This window comes from Oryzias latipes, chromosome 1 (genome assembly GCF_053564925.1).
Source record: "Oryzias latipes strain Hd-rR chromosome 1, Olatipes_Hd-rR_3.1".
NCBI classification, from domain to species: domain Eukaryota; kingdom Metazoa; phylum Chordata; class Actinopteri; order Beloniformes; family Adrianichthyidae; genus Oryzias; species Oryzias latipes.
In genome coordinates, this window is record NC_136237.1 from 26148697 (window position 1) to 26168098 (window position 19402).

Below are 19402 nucleotides of genomic sequence, written 5' to 3' on the forward strand. Positions count from 1 at the left end.
TAAGATAAAATGAAGCTTTATTGTCATTGTACAGTCACACTTGGTACAACAGTACAACGAAATTGCAAATTAGTGCCATAGTACCATAGGATAGTGCCATAATGCCTGATTTAACGCAATTATTATTCCACCATACTACTAATAATGCTGTAACAGTTTAGTCAATAATGTTAAACTTCATAAAGTAGAAAAAATCAAAGAATTAAAAAAAAATTATGAATGACATAATACCCAACTATAAATAATAGAAGACACATTTGAAAGTTTAATCATAAATAAGTCTAGTATACATTTTGTTTGGGGAGGTGAGCAATACATTTATGACTTTGAATTCTTAGCAAAGCAGAATAAATACAAAGTAACCCTAAACAAACAATAAATATGCAAACATTAAAGAGCTTCTAAAACAATTGTGACACAAAATATTTTTTTTTTCCTGTAGTACCACTTGTAAAAGCAAAGTGAAAACAAAAAAGTGCACAATAAAATTATCGGTGTTACACACAATGTAGCCATTTAAAAGTTTTGTTAAACACATTTTATGATTTAAAAAAAAAGCTTTGCTCATTGATAAATAAAACTGAGTTTTAATTTTTAGAATATTTTGAGGTTGTGCTTAATTTACAACCTATGCCATAAAATACTATTAATTACACTTAAATGAATATATATTGATTCCATAGCTTTGAAATGTAGTGCTCCATCTATTATAACAATGTTCTTGATGCTTTTAAAGCCAGTTTGTGTAGGAAAAAAAACAGATTTCCAAGTCGACAAACAAAAACAATTCTCATGAACCGTTACATATATATTTTTTTAGATTTACAAATATTTTTCTTTTATAGCTGTAATACAGAAAGTCACTGTTTTATTTCAAAGTGAATTTTCTAATACGTAATAACACTAAATCCACTGAATAAAATGTTGTTATTGGTTAAAAGTGATATGACAGGTAGGTGGTTTATGGGAGTGAAACTGCCAGACAACAGCACCAAAGTTGACTTTTTTTAATCAAAAGCTTTTGGGAGAATATCTAACTACAAAATATTTGTAGCATTTTCTGATGCTGCAGAAATATGAATAAACAGAGAGATCATGAGAGAAAACGAGCAAAAAGTAAAGCCACGGTAAAAAAGCAAAAGACATACAGTGGCTTTTACCACTAAAAATGCTTGAATGTTTTGGACCAAGAATAATTCTATAGTTCACTTCATATTTTTTGATCAAAACCTCATCTGACAGGAATGAAATGTTCGTGACTAAACTTTCAAGGGTAGTTGTGTGTCTGTCCATTATGCCTTGTCAGCGTCGCTGCTTTTCCTGGAAAGAAACCACACCTTCATTGGTTCCTTCTTCCCTTTCATGGTGATGGGGCCGCGGTACTCCAACTGAAACTGAGGATCTGCATTCTCAGCACACTGCAAACACCTGAAACACAAAGACAAAATCACCACAAACTGATGATGTTTTTGGTTCTAAAAAAATCCTTTGACTGTACATCTAACAAAAACTTTAGCCTGTCTTTCAAATATGCAATTGGTCTTCATTCTCCTTAAATGGCATGGCTTAAAAAAGAAATCTAAATTGGCTGATAAAGCCAATGTGCTTTATTTAAAAGTAAATTAAAGTCATACAAATGCTTCACGTGCCAATACTTACCTGTAAGTGTATTCTGAGACATTAATTTTTCCTTTTTCGCCAGTTGTTTCAGTACGACTTGTGAGGTTGACTGTATTTCCAAACAGACAATATCTGGGCATCCTCTGACCAATCACCCCGGTAACAACTTCTCCTGTGTGGATGCCGATGGTGATCTGCAGGAAAGAAAAAGAAAAAGAAACAAGGTCAGAATGGACTATGATGCTTATAACTCTTTCAAACTAAAATGGAAATGACAGTGATATCTTCATCTCTCTGAGCTCTACAGCCTGGTGTTTAAATAAAAAGTAGAATTAGCAGTTCAACTTTAGATATAAAGTGTCACGAAGTTGGTTCACCTCTAACCGAGCTGTATCACCATGGCAACCTATGATGAGGGAATTACGTACGCAGAAAGTCAATCAGTGCATTTACACATTTTTTTTAAATGACTGCACCTGCATCTAAAGTCCCTTTTTTTTTTTTGTGCATCAAACCCTTTTATTTGGCTTTAAGTGAGAAGAATCGTCAAAGAAATCTGCAGTGGAAGCAAACAGAGGCCGATCCCACTAAAGCTTGATCTTGATGACTACAAGATAAAAAAAAAATCTTGCTTTCCTCCATGTTTGTCTCATACACCATGTGAAACCAACTAACAAGACTATCCAAATCTCAGTGGTTAAAAAAAAAAAAAAAAAAAAAAGAAAAGAAATAAAAAATCCATCCAAATAAACAATTTTTTTTTTAAATTTTAGAATCTATGACACAAAAAAACTTCCCTTTTTGTAAACGAGCCATATCTTAACCGGTTTATTAATGCAGAAAATGTCATACGGTAAGAATAAATTCGGTATAAAAGCATGCTATAAATTATCTCAATAGGGCAGATCTGCAAAACTGAAAAAGGTGCTTGATCATAAATCATGATATCTGCGTCTGTTCTTATGATCTAGCATTGTTATTAATCACATTTATTTATGCATTTGCATCGTCAGCATTCTTTCTACTCTCAGCTTTCCTCCTTACTTTAGTTGCAGCAGTTATGTTTCTTTCATGCTATAAATTCAACTTTTTCAGTAGATGAGAATTATAAGATGTTTTCAGATATGTTGGATTTATCTAATTCAAAAATACATTTAAAAATATTGGCAGCATCTGCAAGTCTAACAAAAACTAAGCAAACCAAATGAAAAAAAGAAAAGCCTGAAAATGTTCATGTAAGGAATGTTTTTAACAGGACAGAAACAAGACAAAGAAAGGGACTTTCCTTTTCTCATCTTTTGCTAACAATTGTTTATGACACAAAGTAAAAAGGTGCAACATTCAGTGGGTGGATGAAAGGTTTACTTTGCCAGGAATCTCTTCATCCACATAATTAGCTTTTTCTTTTCCTCCCGCTTATAGTTGCAATAAAGATTTTCTACTGGAGTTCTCAATCAAAATATTAACATTTGACCTCATCGGCCCTTTGTGGTTTTTGTCTGCAGGCTATGAACATGTTCTGAGTGTCTGGGACAAATGAGAATCTACTTTTAGCTAATAGACCGTGAGAGGATTGCAGTGCATTTCTTTCACAAAACTTCACATTGCTATTGCTAGTACTATGCTCCAAAATAAACAAAACTTTGCAAGCAGATATGATTTTCCAGGGGTAAGTCCTTTAGAGAACAACAATCCTGAAAAGTCTGTAAAACAAAAGCATGTTAGTTTGTCTTTTCCAACTTTTTCAGCTAAAAAAAAAAAAAAAAATCACAAATACAACAACAATCATTTTTAAAGTTAGACAGCCACTGTTCTGGAATAGCAGAAGCATTTCTTTAAAAAAACAAAACAGGTATAAAAGATAAAATAATAACTACAGTTTGAAAAATCACATGTGCCAAACACAAAGACGGCACCCTTAAAAAGAAATCAACTATTAGTTGTTAAAGGTATAGTTTTCCATTATACCAAATGCTTTATTTAAAATATAAAAATAAACTAAGCATACCACTATTAGAAAAGATAATATAACCTCTAAAAAATAAAAAAATTGGACAAGTATTTTCAAGTCTTTGGAAGCTATCCTAGTTTTTTTGCTGCTTACAAGTTTATGCTTCAACTGTATAACGCCACAAGCTTTATGTGTGATGCATATTTTTAAAGAGTTACTGGGTTATATAAAACCTAATTTATAAATATAAAAGAAATAAAAAGCTTATTAACGTTTTAATAAATGTTTAATTTAAAAACCCTTAATACTATGTTACATTTTGCTTAAAGGCCCCAATAATATCCTCTAAATTTCAACAAATAATTTCAATTTTAGGATTTTTATCGCTTGGGTCAGATATTAAAGGGTTAAGTGTCAAATATAAGATGGCTTCTATTCTGTTGCTAGATTATGCAACAGACCGTTGTAGAACTGCTTTGGTTCAAACATATTCCCTCTAAAAAGCAGGTTTCCTGCACTTGAACGTTATCCCACCTGCACGGATTCATCATCCACTTTGACCTGTCCGGCGATTTCCATCATGTCAAGAGCAAGGTGGCAGATCGACTTGGCGTGGTGTGTGCACGGTTCTGGCAGGCCGCTCACCGTCATGTACTTATCACCAACTGTTTCCACCTGTTTAAAAACACAGGCTGTGTTATTTTCCACTTCGTGGTGGTTATCATACTTGCTTTGCTTTTGTTGCAGCAGTTTCTGCTCCCACCATGTAACAAAAGCCGTCTCCTGAAAGCAACAAACTGAAACACCCAGAGACAAATAGACGCTCATAGATCAGCTTTAAGACCTCTAGAGCCTTTTTGAGTTCCACTAAAGCACCAAGACCACCTAGCCTTTCTTCTTGTTGAGTAAATATTACTTCTTCTGGTGACCCAGTGCCTGAAGCCAATCGCCAGAAAATGCAGAGATTTGTTTGACTTTCCAAAGTGCATTCTTTTCTGAAAGCATGGAGTGTAAATCTGCACCAGGCCTATAAAATGCTCCAGCTTCTCTGTAAAACTGAGTTTAGAGGTTGGGGCTAGGTCACGTATGTATTCTCTTTGTGGTCTAAATGTGGATAACCATTCAGAATGGAGAACCAGCTACAGACAACAGCCCAATTATCTTTTAACAACCCTACCAGCCTATTTTTCCTTTCTGTTTAAATTAGCGACAAAAGTTTTGGTTTTGACCTTGTACACATAAGGGTTTTTCCGGGAGTCTGTCAGGATGTCAAAGCGTGTGTAGACGTCGTTGAGCAGGTTGACTATCTTGATGGCCCCCTCAGCTGAAGCGTGCTTGCTGCAGAAAGTGTTGAAGCCGACGATGCCGCTGAAGAGGATGGTCACGTTGTCGTAGCGCTTAGCTGGGACTGGCCGTTTGTGCCGCAGCTCGTTGGCAACAGATGGTGGGAGAACGGAGTACAGCAGTCTGGGGGAAAAAATGAAGAGGGGGCAATCATTTAGAAGGACACAGTTATGCTGAGTTTGAAGTGCAGCAATGCACCGGGTCTGCCAGACTAAATACCATCCTCTGGATCAGCAGTTTATTTGCTCTTCCCCCCACCTTTTGGTCACTTAACCATGCAAGCTGCTCGCACATGGGAGGGCGGTGTTTCTATGGTAACTGTTGGATCATGGCTGTCTTGTTAAAAGCAAAATAACTTTCCTGATACATCACAATGTCTGAATGCATGATCAATTCAAACCCTGGCCTTAAATTCTGATCAAAATTTAGAGTCAGAGCCCCTCTGAGACTAGAGAGGAGTTGGAGTAAAAATATGAAGATCCAAGAAAAGGAATTGCGTGTTTGGTAAAGAAGTCTTAATAAAACCATTGTCCAGCTTTGTGATATCCTTCCTCCATCTCCTGCAGCTCCTGAGTCAAATCTGTCCTCACAATAACAGGAACCGAGCAGGACTTTAGGGAAATATCTGACAGTAAAACAAACTAAAACCCAAACCTATTGTCCCCCACAGAACATGAGCCAGAATGAAACGAGGAGCTGCATCTTAATGCTTCTACTATGTTCTAGCAGAGAGCTGTTATCACCCCACAAGCTGGACTAATGAACGTCTGCTTCTTGTGTTAACAGCAGAGTTCCAGCTCAGAGGTTACGAGGCTGACTCATAACACAAGTGACACAAGTATAGTGTGTATTTATTCTAATGTCAAACAAAAAAGCTCTTAACTATGCTCTACAGAGTAATACATGAATACACTGATGCATTTTATTGCAAAGCAGACTCAGTGGTTGGTTGTATGGTTAATAGTGCTTTAATGAGGAATTCAGATGTTTTTAAACTCTCTACAGGAAAACATGCAAGCTGAGAGAAACAAAAAATGTTGATGCTGTAAGTATTTTCAGAAAAACATTCAATAAATCTCAAAAGCAATGGAGTATCCACTGTTCGTTCCTTAAGCTTGATGAAATACATAAACAACTCAAGTATGATTGAAGCTAAATCAATGGCAGAAAATGGTCAAACCTATCAGTCTTCTTTTTTTCATCCTCCAGGGCCCGGAGAGTGTGCTGAAGACGATCTGTCAAGATTTCCAGCTCTTGGGTCAGCTTGTACTCCTCCCGAAACTGCTCACCCAGCAGAACCAGGTCACGGGTGGCGTCATGCAGTGGGATGTCACTCAGGTACAGCCCCCTCCTTGTTAGATCATCCAAGTTCATAACACTAACCACAAAACCAGAACACAGCTTCAGAAGAAAGAAAGAAAGATGCAGAAAACGATCTTAACATGAAAAGAATAGTTTAACACCTAACAGACTAAGATGCTTCTGTCTTTGGGAAGCTGTCTAGACATGTGTTCTGTTCTTGCTTTCATCATAGCTGGATGTAAATTAAACAAAGTACTGTGTAAAGCACAAACGGAGGCTGCAAAGCCTGGTGCTTCAAAATAATTTATCTGCTTGTAAGGTAAAAAAAAACACTGCTCACCCTGGTCAGCTTATTTCTGTTGGGCATCAGCTTTTTCTAACACCACTTCAAAGCATTTTAAGAGGGCAAGATCTCTTGAGTTCTGCTCTCTTGCAGCCCAAATTTAACAGCTAAGATGCAGTGTAATTAAGAAATCCCAGGTTATTTAAGGAAGCAATGATCTATTGCCAAATACAAAAATAGTTTTCTTTACCTTCATAAAGTGTTAAGTGGAAAATATATTAAGGTAAACGTTTAATCAAAACTAAAGCATTCAACGTTCAAAGTCTTAGGCAGTCATTTGGATATTTCTTCTAATATTACAGAAAATTGCAAAAAAACAAAAAATAGCTAAATAATTACTTGTATGTCTATACTTATTTTTTTTTTAAATGGGGAAAAAGCTGAAGTAGCTCCTTTGAGTTGCTTTGTACAAATCCAAAGCATTATTTAGGAGAGCATTTTGCTTCTACAAGACCAGATGGCACAGTGGGCTTACCTGGGTGAGCAAAGAAAAAGGATGTTCTCTGCCTCTGGCAAGTAAATCATCTGCCCTTTCAGTCTCAGACAGCTGATCTCCACCCCCGTTAGCTCATCCTCATTCTCCACCGTCTCCACATTAAGTAGGCCCTCCTGTCAGGATTACATCACATAAATATTTTATTACACTGTAATGTTCTTTACTAAACTGCTAAGAAACTGAGCTCCTTTCTTTTCAAATCTTCGTTTTTTTAAATAAAATATTTTAGATCTCTAGAAGCTTAAAAGAATGATCAGCTTGGTCTCTTGTAACAGGTAACAGTGGGACATCGTTTTCAGGACGAGACTCGTCAGAGGGAGTACCGCTACACCGATGTGATATTAGGACAGTTGCAATTTCCACGCCACCTTTGCTAAAGTTTTCTTATTTTGAAGTTTGCGCTTTGCAAAAAGGTTTATTCTGTTTTTTCAGCTAGCTAACTCAGACACACTAGGGCTCAAAAAAATAAAAATAAATAAAACAAAATCAGAAAAGCTAAGAGTTTTTGCTCTTTTAAATGATCCGTTCCCTCAAAATGTCAACACTCATCTGCATGAACAATGTCAACCAACCCCCCCCCCCCAGTCCAATTTCTTGGAGCTTCTAAAAATATCTGTGAGCTCATCAATATTTTAAAAAACCTATTATGCTCATTTCAGCCTCTATAATCTTAACTGCCACACTGGAAGAGTTTTGCATGATTTATAGCTCCAAAACCCCAATTTTTAACTGTTTTTTTTAATGCAGTTGTAAAAGGGTTCTATTGTATAAGTATTTTTTTAAGTCCTCCTTCCTCTGTAAACCCTTACATTAAAAACCCTTCATCCTGACAGGTTTGCAGAACCTTTTCTACCCGGACACACAACACGGTGAGACAGCACATTAATTATTGACAAATTTCACTTGGAAAGTCTCTCAACTGGGCAACATCCATCCCTCCACAATGCCAGATTTTAATATTTTGTCTCCAGTAATAAAATTGGTTTCACCAGTTTGTGACCTTTTTCTAAAATTGCTTCCATTTTATTTCAACAGATTACACACATGAGTACAGTCAGGACCATAAATATTTGGACAGAGACACATTCTTTCTAATTTAGTTTCTGTACATTACCACAGTGAATTCTAAATAAAACAACTCAGATGCCATTGAAGTGCAGACTTTCAGCTTTTATTCCATGGGTTGAACAAAAAGATTGCATTAAAATGTGAAAAACTAAAGCATTTTTTAAACTCAATCCCTTCATTTCATGGGCTCGTAAGTAATTGGACAATTGACTTCCATGCTATGCATGGGCAGGTGTGGGCAATTCCCTTGTTATGTCATTATGAGTGAAGCAGATAAAAGGCCTGGAGTTGATTAGAGGACTCGTGCTTGCATTTTGAAGATTTTAATGAGAACAGGCGACATGCAATCAAAGGAGTATCCATGCAGGTGAAAGGAGGGTACACTGCAGATGCAAGCCACTCATAAGCCTCAAGAATAGGAAGGTTAGATTAGACTGCTAAAAAGCATGAAACCAAAATCAACCTCTACCAGAATGATGGCAAGAGAAAAGTATGGAGAAGGCGTGGAGAAGCTCACGATCCAAAGCACACTACATCATCAGTAAAACACTGGAAGCAGTGTGATGGTCTGGGCGTGCATGGCTGCTAGTGGCACTGGGACACTAGTGTCTATTGATGACGTGACACAGAACAGAAGCAGCCCAATGAATTCTGAGGTGTTCAGAAACATACTTCAGGCTGTCATTGCCAACAAAGAGTTTTCAACCAAATACTAGTAATGACCATTTTGTTTTCAATTATTTCATTTGTCCATTTACTTACGAGCCCATGAAATGAAGGGATTGTGTTTAAAAAATGCTTTAGTTTTTCACATTTTTATGCAATCTTTTTGTTCAACCCATGGAATAAAAGCTGAAAGTCTGCACTTCAATGGCATCTGAGTTTTTATAGTTAAAATTCACTGCGGTAATGTACAGAAACAAAATTAGAAAAAAATGTGTCTCTGTCCAAATATTTATGGTCCTGACTGTAGTACATACAACATGGAAGACAAAAAAGAAGGTAATCCATCTAGATTTAACACAATTGTGACTCTGTGGCTTCAATATGTTAAAAATTTCAGGGGCACAAGAGCAAGAAGCTGCAACTTCCACAAAGAAACTGAGATTCCAACAGACATTTCTGTTTTGAAAACTCTCGCAAACGCTGCTTGCGGTTTGTCACGAGCCGTAGCAGTCCAGTGAGACATGATTCATGCCAAGATAACAGAATAATCTCTCCCTGAATCATTTGTTTGCATGTTAAAATACTAATTCAACTAAAATAGAACAATATAAATGGGAAGAAACTGAAGTTGGTCACTTGGTGTGTTTTTGTTTTTTTCCTCTCTGCAGTACTCTGGAGGCAAGTCAGTGTTACGCAGATACACAAACTGAACACAAAAAAGGAAAAAAACTAAAAATGATTCGGAGTTGTCAAATGTAGATGCGCTTTGCTCAGACATCTTACAATATAAACATTTTTTTTAAGGTAAAACATCTAGAATGAATTTAATCCAAAATATTATTTATTTATATATTAACTTTTCAGTATATTTTTTAATCTCTGCCAAAAAGTTTTGCAATGAAAATGCTATCCAGTGTTCTATGCAACCTTTGGAAATGGTCACAAAATACAGAAAATCACAATGGTTCGAGTTTTTTAATGTTAGGCGAGCTGTAGTGAAATAAGAACAAACTTCTTAAATGTCATATCTACCTTGCTGCGTAGCACAAAGACCGTGTTTATGTGAGAAAGAATTCCATGAAAACTGAAGTCGATATGAGGCCGGACCAAAGAAAACACTGATGGAAGGATACAGCTGCCAGGCTGGAGCTAAGGGTTTGAAAAAAAAAAATGTATTAGTTATAGGAACACACAATAGGAGGACAAAAATGTAGCACTTTTTCAGTGAGCTCCCACACTTTGAGTAGAGGTAAATGCAAACCTGCGGCAGAACCCGGTAGATGGCATTCCCACACTGGGTGAGCATGAGGTCCTTGTCGAACATGAGGTGAAAGGGGAAGGCCTTGCAGAACGTGTAGGGGCTGATCCGAGTCTCCTGAGTGCCGTTCTCCTCAAAGCCATCAAGGTCTTCATTGAACGCCTCCTCCTCAGAGTCCTTCTCTTCAATCAGAAACTTGATGTGGTCGCACTCTTCACTTTTTTGTTGGATTACCTGCAGCAGGCGGTCAGTTAATTTAAGAAGTACGTTTGAAGACAATTAAAATTAAGGTTAATCTATGATTGATAGCATGATTAACAGCAAAAAAGAAACCTTCATCAAGCATCTACTGTGGTCATCATTGTTCTTCTGTTCAAATTATGCAATTAGGAGGTTAATAAATGACATTCTGTGGGTTTTATGGGCATCAGGCATGCTGACGTCAACCTGCTGTCTCTGCACCCTGTTGCCACAGCAACAGAGGCTAATATTTCCAGAAAATTGGGTGTCAAATTTAGAGCATCTGCCATTTTCTGCTACCCCCCACCCTCATTCATTTATTTTATTTTTACATGTGCAACTATAGAAAAGATAGGATTCCAACTATGCATGATTAGGTTTGAAAGAGAATGATGAAATGAAATGTCAACTGCAGTACACATTAGGGAAACCTGCTTGAGTTCCATTAAGGAGTACAACCTGTAACAGCAAAGTACAATAACATGTAAACAAAGGATTGTAAATCCAATTACTTCCAACAATACATTACCCTGATCTAATCAAAACCCAATTTTCCTGGTTGGGTTACATGTGATTGTCAAATAATCATTTTTTTAATCCTGCAACTGTTAGACAAAGTTAATCCTAAAGTGAAAAGAAGAAAGCCCCGCCCCCCCCCAAACAACTGCCAGCCTAAAGCGAGGAGCTCTTCAACTTAGATCTAAAAATATCCACCGACTAACAGACCCCAAAAAACTGAACTGCTGTAATAACACCATTTCCTTTTGGATATTTAAGAAGTTTATGTTGTTTAATTTTCACATTATGGCATATATCATTATGTTCTGGGCCATAACTTGTCACAGTCTGATACAAAACATAACAGACATGCTTCATCTAGAGGGGGTTAGAAAACTGAAGGCATGTTCATTTCTCAGCTGCTGAGGAGGGGAAGCCGTTAGCGCTGCAGACTTCTTCGTGTACGAGAGGGAAATGGAAGGAAGGATGCTGACCTTCATCTCGATCTCTGTTCCATGGATTTGTTGGGCGACAGTTTTAATGATGCCAATTACAATATCTTGTAAGCCCTCCCTCTCAGAGTAGTAATGAAGAATCAGATTGTTTCCCTTCTCTGCATCCGTGCAGCGAAACGAGGGAGCTCTCATTCCGGGATAAATGGTACCCAAGTGATCGTGTAGAGCATCCAGATTCTGCAAGTTAAGATAAAAGAAAACATCTTTTCAGAACAGCTGCCTATGGTTCTACATCTATAGAGTAGTAATAAACATTTGACAAGGGACACAGATATAGGGATTCAAGCACTGGAAATAAGAGCTGTAGAGATATTCAGATCTCTGAGCTGGTATCAAAAAATGTATTTGTTCCACACTGCAAAAATGTTTAAACTGTCTTATTGAAAGGTGCATCATACCCTCAAGTCAACAGAAATGTCAGACCTGCAAGATCATAAAAATAACTGCTGTAGAAATTGTCTTAACTTGAGAGAAATAAAGATTTCCTAAAAATGTTCTTAAATTCTGTTTGAACCCAGAATGTGGTTTGTTTTCTTACAATCCACCACATCCAACCAACCGTAATCTCCTTTAGACTGGATATAACTAAATATTTCTGAGGTTTTAGTAAAATATTTATTCAAACAAACAGAATATAAAATATTTCCAAATGATTCTTTACCTCTAAGAAATTAATTTGAACCAGTTTTGGAAAAACAACTTCCAAAACCTTTTTTCACAGTAAAATAATTTAGTGTGACAAAGCACTAAGCACTTGTAACTCGTATGGAGGAGGTTTTGTAACCCTGTCAAAAACAGGAAAAAATACATTTATCTATTGTTAGAGGTGCAAATGACAGTTTAGGGCAACATAAATCCTGCCAATTCAAATTTAAAGAAAAAAAAGGTACGATTTAAGAATGAATCTTAACTCAGAAAATTATCATTTTCTAATTTAATATTTGAAATAACTTTTATTTTGATTTTTTTTTAGGTATAAAACAGATTTTCTTTATGTTTAATTTGTTAAATTTCATTTATTTCTCTGGGTTTTCCATGAATTTGTGTGGGTTTTCTTTTAGTACTCGACCTCAGTCCTGGAGGGCAAATACATACTAGTCTCCAAAAACTCAAAAGCTGTTGGAGGCCATTGTCAATATTTGTCAAGAAGTTTAAAGAGATGACCAATAGAATCAGCGGGAGAATTGATCACACCAGTTTTTGTAATAATTTAATCTACATCACTTGACCCGTTAGTTCTGTAAACTGGTTAACAGTTGGTGGTGTTTGATTTTTTTGTTTTGTTTTCTACACTTTGATTCTCTACTATTTTCATTCTGTTTCGGAGTGAAAGCATCCACAGTTGCCTTCTCCAGAACATAAACAGATGGATTTGTGGTGTCACTCTTTGGCCATTCGATGTAAAGTCTGGTGATGTTGCAAACTAACTCCAAACAATTGAAACCACAGGCTTGAGCGACATAAAACAAAAATATGGCATTTCGTATACCTACACAATATGGGAAATACCATAAATCAATAGAAAACAAGACCCAGAGTAAAACAACAGTAAGACTTTGGGGAACCTGTACTGTGAATTTTTATATATATATATATATATATATATATATATATATATATATATATATATATATATATATACACAGTACAGACCAAAAGTTTGGACACCCCTTCCATTCATTTGAATGGGAAGGTCTGTACTGTAGATGTTTCAGTGTCTCATAAAAAAAAGAAAAAAACTTCATGCTAGTTGGGAATATAATAAAGATATCATAAAGAAAACAAAAGTTTAGCTCGTTTCCATCTTGCCTGTGGTTGAGCACAGAGAAACAGTGAAAGAGGTCAAAGTTCAACCAAGATGAAGCCTAACTGTGAAGCTCACCATGAATTTTGCTCAGTGTAGCGACACATGCATTGAAGGAAAAGCTTAAAATGAATGGGTTTCAAGGGAGAACAGAGTACGGGATTCCAACAACAGATGCCATCATTGCTGTGAGAGGCTTATAACACAGCTGGGCTCTGCTCTTCCCTTCTGGACTTCCATTTTTACAGTTTGTTTAAACATTTTAGTCTAGTTTAATTACATTAACAGTACAGTGTACTCCTACATTGATATATCATTTCAATCCTAATAAAAAAAGATTAGACAGACACACATCATCCAAGAATTGCTCAGAACTTCAACTTAAATACAATGTTTTGTTCCTAGTCTACATGCCCTCAATTAAAAAAATGTTGGCAATAAAATCAACAAACAGGAAGCTTTGACTCGGGGCTACAGCAGCCATCCTGGCTAGGAGGTCAGCAGTTCAATACCCAGTTAATTAAAAATTAGAACTGGAGAACAAGATCTCTATCCACATTAACAAAAATCTTTTTGATTTCAGAACTTATTGGACGTAGCTTTTATTATTTTTTGTAAAATTATAATCTCAGGTTAAAGAAAAAAGTTGCTCTTATTAATACTAAAGATCTGTTGACGCCATAAAAGATCCAGTGTTTGAACTTGTGGAGTAAAAACTGAGCTTTATTGCAGAGTTCCAATCAAAACGCATTGAGATTATTTTATAAACTACAAACAAAAATTTAAAAAGCTTACCTGCAAGAATTCTCGAACATTGGAGCCCAAGACACGCAAAATAGTGTCATATCCTGATTCCTGGCAAAATTCAAAAAACATCTTCCCAAACATCTGCAAGATGTCTCCAGCATTGATCTCTGCAAACACACGGAGACAGTTCTCACACACCAGATTTGTCATTTTTGTTCGTTTTTCTGGATTCAGGTTTACTTACTTAAAACTTTGCTTGCAGCTGCCACAAGATCATACGTTTTGGCATCTTCATAAATGATTCTAACAAGAAACTGACCCTCAATATCAAGCTGAGCCTCCCTCCTGCAATGAAAGCAACACCATTACTCATGAGCTAAAGCAAATGTCACAGGCACAGTAAATTAGTCATTAAATTCAACTTGTTCAATGACCAGTACCTTTGTTTTAAAGGCCAAATTTATTTCTCCCTGCAAGATAACAACTAGACGAATAGTTAAAAATAAAATGTTCCTTTTTTTTTGTTGCAACCATGAAAGTGCTGTCCTGACTCATTTCATACATAATTCAAATCGCTCCATATGACTTTAAAGTGGTGGTTTGGATTTAGGAGAACGCTGCTAAATTAAAGCCGACAATCAATAACCATCTTCTTCTTGACGATTCAAATTTGTCTAAACCGTCAGGATCTGATTGGAGGGTTTAACTGAGAAAACAAAAAAGATTTACAAGCCTGACCACTAACCAAGGTTTTATTACAATTTGCAGCAGCTGAATAAACAGCTCAAACTTTGAAATGCTTTGAAGAGAAAATCAGGAAAAACCAAAAAAAGAGCCCTACATTACTCATTTGAAAGCAAAAGAAGTGGAGCCTGATAAATCAGGCATTAAAATTATAGCAAGTGCTACTTTTATGTATAGTTTTGGAAGATAGTGGCTTAGCATAATCACTTTGAAGAAAATTTACACAACTGCTGCTTCTGCTGCTTTTCATTTTCTTTTTTCTTTTGTAGGGTCAGGTCAAGGCTAAGCCAGCTCGTTCAAGAGATGAAAAATAAACTTAGGCTGAGCCAAACATTTCACTAAAACCGAAAAACATCATCCTCATTATGAACAGGAATTTTTAGGAATAAATATAATCTTTGAGAACACTTTCCAAGTGCTGCCAACGCCCAAATGCATGCCTGTTTCAAACGTAAACCTTATATGGATGAGGAAAATCAACTCCCACTTGCGACTCTGTCATTCGACCATCTGTACTTTGTGTTGTGTCCAAGTGTTCTCAGCTGGGGTTGCCTTGAAGTGCACAGTTAGTTTTTGAGCAACCTATGAAAACAAAGAACAATCTGGGAACTCTTTTTTTATTATTTGATGTTGGAACTGAACTACAGAGTTCATATCCTGTTAGGGCAGTTAGTGGTGACAAACTGATCAATTAATTGACTATTTAGGGTCACATTAACAAAGTTAACTTCCTGGATTATCTGCTAAATACTAATATAAATGTTTTAATCCAACTCAAAATTAGGTATTCAATAGATTGTAATTGCCAGCAGCAGATAAATTGTCCCACAGCAGCAGTGCACAGGGCATTGGTGGGTAAAAAATAAAAATAAAGCAATAATAGACAGTACGAGGCTAAGGCAATTAAAAAAAAATAAAAACAGGAAAAACAATGATTTAACAAAACAGGAAACAATTACTAGAATTAGTGAAAAGTGAAATGTGCAGTTGTGTTTTTAACCATTTTACAGAGGGATCGTTTTAGGGTATTTAGCATTTGTAAATATATAACATTAATATAACAAGAGATGGTAAAGCTATGATTGACGATTTGTTCATTTTAAAATCAAATCTATTATTTGTTATTTTATATTTAATTAGGTTTCTGCACATTCATTAAACTTTAACCCAAAAATATAAAAGCTACAGAAGGAAAACTGTATATTGTGTCCAACACTGAATGCAGGTGAAATGTTATATTTGATTGTTTTCAAATAAAAGAGTTTGTTTGTCCGGAGAGGGACAGCGGTAAGTGAAGGCAACTCTTTCTATTCCCTCTGGAAACACACTGACTGGACGGACTGCGGGCTTTTCGGGCCTGTTTTGTGTCTCTTTTGGTGTCAGAAGGTCCACTCATAAACAAATGAATCCACAGTTCGCACGGCCCAAGACTTACTTGATGTCTTCCCACACTTCCGGACCGTAATTCCTTAAAACAAGCAGCTCCAGGGCGTGATTCACAAAACCATACTGGAAATGTAAAGAACACAGGTAGCGTCAGGCTGTCTCATTTCACCGATTTAAACGGTATTCTGTTCATATTTAAGCATTAGTTTTATATCATTCTGCAGTACGGAAAATGTGTCGCATGAAATAACGGTTTAACTAATCCCAGAAAACATTACAACCGCTTTGGGGCTTCCAGGAAACGTCAAATGAAAAAACGCTACAGGAGCCATCAAGTCTTCGTCTTTTTTTTTCCAACAAATATGGCTTAACTGACATTCTTTTTCACTTACCATGTTGATTGCAGATTCTCTGCTTTTTTAGTTTCCAGTTAAAGAAGTGAAAACAGGTAAAGCGTTCATCGTTAGGCACAGATGCTGAGATTGTCGGTGTTCATCCCCAGTATAGTCGGCAGACTTGACAGACAGCTCAGCTGTCCAATAGTTGTGCGGAGAGGGTGTTACGTAAGCGAATCTCAACCAATCAGAATAAAGGTGCTGATGATCAAGTGATGCAGATCAACCTGCTTTAACTTGCGGTGTTACATGTCGTTTATATTTTTCTATGTTTCTATACATGTCATAATTGTATACAGCTGTCACAAATTGTAAACCTCAAGTGTTTTTCAATGAAAAACATTTTTCAAAAAAAAACTTGCGGGTGTTTACTCTTTAAGCCCATTTGGCTTCATGTTTTTTTTTTTTTGTAATAAATAGAAGGTTAAAAGATATCATGCTACTCTTATAGTTTAGGTATAGTTCACAGACCACAGTCGATGTTTTTAAACCCTTTAAACGTTTGTAGCCCTTATCCAGAACAGATTCAAACTATAGCATCGGTAGCAAAAAAGTGCATTTGAACTTTATTTTTATTTTTGAGTATACGTATAAATATAGCAGGTACACTAAACACGGAGTTTCCTAAACATCAGCCAACGGTTATTTGTCCACATCAAAATGACACAAAAGGAACGTTATTAGAACAATTTATTACACTGTAATGTCTTTGCTGAATTCCACACAATGGACTGGAATGATGCCTTGATTTTTCTTTGCTGCCATCACATGTGTGTTGTCTACTGTGATGATCGTTCTAGTAAAATGAACCTGCCATGTCTCATTTCATATGGTATTTTCCAAGGTAGATTTATTTCATTTCTAAACCATTTTGTAATGGTATTGATCGATTCAATTTGATTACCAAAGTGTCTCAGACATATTGATCTGGTTGGATTGTTGAAACATAAATTGATTCATCCTCATCATCATCATTTTACAAAGAGTATCAGCAGTACTAAAGTAATTCTAATGGGCTGCATCTTATAAAGTTGCGGCGTTAGTCCTTGAGTCTGTTGTGAAGCAATGAATAAATATGACATTTCCAATTAGCTTTAAAGTCATAGTCAAGCAAATTATAAATTCAATCTCAGTTTTAGAGATACCCACACATGGAATTACATGTATCTAAATCATTTTTCCAAAGATCTATAGAAATGGAGATGTATTTTTAATAACATTCATTTAGTCACTTTACTTCATCAATGACAGCATTTATTGCACTTTGATTACATTACAATAGAAGCACATCATTGTCAGTGACATTCATTGAGTTTCTAGATGTGTCATTTTATGTACTGAAAAAACAATGATGTGAAATGTATAAGGAATATGTGGTAAGCCTGAAAAACAAGGAATCAACAAAAATACACAAGGAGACACATAGGCAAAGCGATACCAAATCATTTTCTGCCAACAAACCACACAATTTTTTTAAATTTTATTTTATTCTACTATTTGGTATGTAAAAGAAATGTGGGGAAAGTTTTACTTTGTTTAAATTTAAATAAACTAAATTGAACTTTTCATCGTCACGAGTTTCCCAAATGCATTGTTTATCTGGGACTACTGGCATGTATAAAAAGAATGTGTGTTGCAGTATAAAATGTTATACATTTTATCAAGGGAAGATCCATAACTTTTCTGAATAAGGAAAATATACTACCAAAGACATTTTTTACCCCATTTGGCACATAAATGGTCAACTTTTATGAAAACTTTGTCTTTAGGCTAATATTTATATGACCTTACGTGTTGCAACCCATATAACATTTAATGCTGGTACTTATGATATTTTGACAAGTGTTGTGCTTTCTTAGCCTCGTTTAAAGTATCTAGAATCTTAGATTTCGAATGGAATAAAACAGTCCCAAGATTTTTTTTTAAGATGTCCTACATTCCATTCAAAATGTCCGTGTCATATTTGTCCTTTGCACTGGTATTTGCATCATTTTAAACAAAATAAAACAATTAAGAAAAGTTTTATCCACAACCCACACAACTCTGCCGTGAGAAGTGAGTGGTTGTTTTTTATGTTTTTATTTTTTTTTTTGAGATATGAAATTGTAGGAATGATTGATTTTGGAAGACGGATGAGGAATTTTCTCTATTTTAGAGTACAAATGGATAATTGTACAAAAAGAACAGGTTTTACAGCAAAGTGACATCATTGTAATTAAGCATCTGCTGCAAAAATTAGGCTGTCAGTCATCAATAATGAAACAACCTGGAACGAAACATACAAGTAGTTGCACTATATAATCACTTTATACGTTTCTCAGGAACAATGTGTTTGGGTGTTGCTGCAGTTTGGCCTCATTTTTTTGTAAGTTTTGACATTTTCAAGGCTGACTCCAAAAAGTAACAAACACCAGGGATGTCTTCTGGGAAGTTGGCCGGAAGGTCTTGTCTGCTCCTGGGAATAAAAACAAACTCTGGACGACCTTTGACCAATCTGGGAAGAAGAGGACACAACTAAAACACAGATCTACAAAAACTGTGGCAAACTATTTGACACAGGAGAAAAAACAGTTATTCTCTAGAAGTAGTTTCCTGTCAAGAGCACATTTTTTTTTCTTTAAATACAAAAGTCACTTGTTCAAAAAATATATCTATATAAATGCACATTTCAAACAGAAAATACATCATTATTTTACATTAGGTACTATAAAATGAGAATGAAAAACAGCAGCAAGATGATGTGACAGTGATGACAGTGACTTTCAGCCTATCTTCACCTGTGCGTTGTTGGGCTGATGTTGATTTTTCTCGGCTGGCTGCATGACTCAAACTTGTTGGCTAATGTAACATTGTTCCCAAACAGGCAGTACCTTGGCATCCTCACCCCAACAACACCAGCCAACACTGACCCACTGTGGAGACCGATACGCATCTGAGGGGAAAAAGATTGAGGACTTATCTAATGCTTGCCAGAGCACGTTCAAGAAGATGTATGCAACAATTATCAGGGTGAGTCTTTCATTCC

At 36.0% G+C, this 19402-nt stretch overlaps 3 protein-coding genes across 3 annotated transcripts in view; 1 reads left to right on the forward strand and 2 right to left on the reverse strand.

The window, feature by feature from the left end:
* LOC144991084 (guanylate cyclase soluble subunit beta-1) lies at positions 1 to 16514 on the reverse strand. The gene is made up of 13 exons (XM_078944866.1): positions 16375 to 16514; positions 16032 to 16105; positions 14097 to 14197; positions 13901 to 14019; positions 11281 to 11478; positions 10052 to 10282; positions 9823 to 9939; positions 7036 to 7169; positions 6096 to 6293; positions 4801 to 5038; positions 4106 to 4246; positions 1660 to 1814; positions 1 to 1428 (listed from the first exon to the last, which is right to left on the reverse strand). The coding sequence occupies exons 1-13, from the start codon at positions 16375 to 16377 to the stop codon at positions 1293 to 1295; spliced, it is 1845 nt and encodes a 614-aa protein (XP_078800992.1). The 5' UTR covers positions 16378 to 16514; the 3' UTR covers positions 1 to 1292.
* LOC144991088 (ufm1-specific protease 2-like) overlaps positions 15910 to 19402 on the forward strand; it is a 26023-nt gene continuing 22530 nt past the window's right edge. The window contains exons 1-2 of the mRNA XM_078944875.1: positions 15910 to 16126; positions 19241 to 19386. Coding sequence (XP_078801001.1) covers positions 19340 to 19386 — 47 coding nt within the window. The 5' untranslated portion in view covers positions 15910 to 16126; positions 19241 to 19339. The remainder of the gene's footprint in view (positions 16127 to 19240; positions 19387 to 19402) is intronic.
* LOC144991082 (guanylate cyclase soluble subunit alpha-1-like) overlaps positions 17615 to 19402 on the reverse strand; it is a 12567-nt gene continuing 10779 nt past the window's right edge. Inside the window, exons 7-8 of the mRNA XM_078944852.1 lie at positions 19155 to 19309; positions 17615 to 18871 (exon numbers count right to left, since the gene is read on the reverse strand). Of these exons, the coding sequence (XP_078800978.1) occupies positions 18733 to 18871; positions 19155 to 19309 (294 nt within the window). The 3' untranslated portion in view covers positions 17615 to 18732. The remainder of the gene's footprint in view (positions 18872 to 19154; positions 19310 to 19402) is intronic.

Excerpts from the sequence above, each read along its gene's own strand:
- LOC144991084 (XM_078944866.1), bottom strand. Across the intron at positions 14,020-14,096 it reads AGCTGCAAGCAAAGTTTTAA|AGATCAATGCTGGAGACATC; the intron begins GTAAGTAAACCT and ends GTGTGTTTGCAG. Across the intron at positions 11,479-13,900 it reads ATGTTCGAGAATTCTTGCAG|AATCTGGATGCTCTACACGA; the intron begins GTAAGCTTTTTA and ends CTTAACTTGCAG.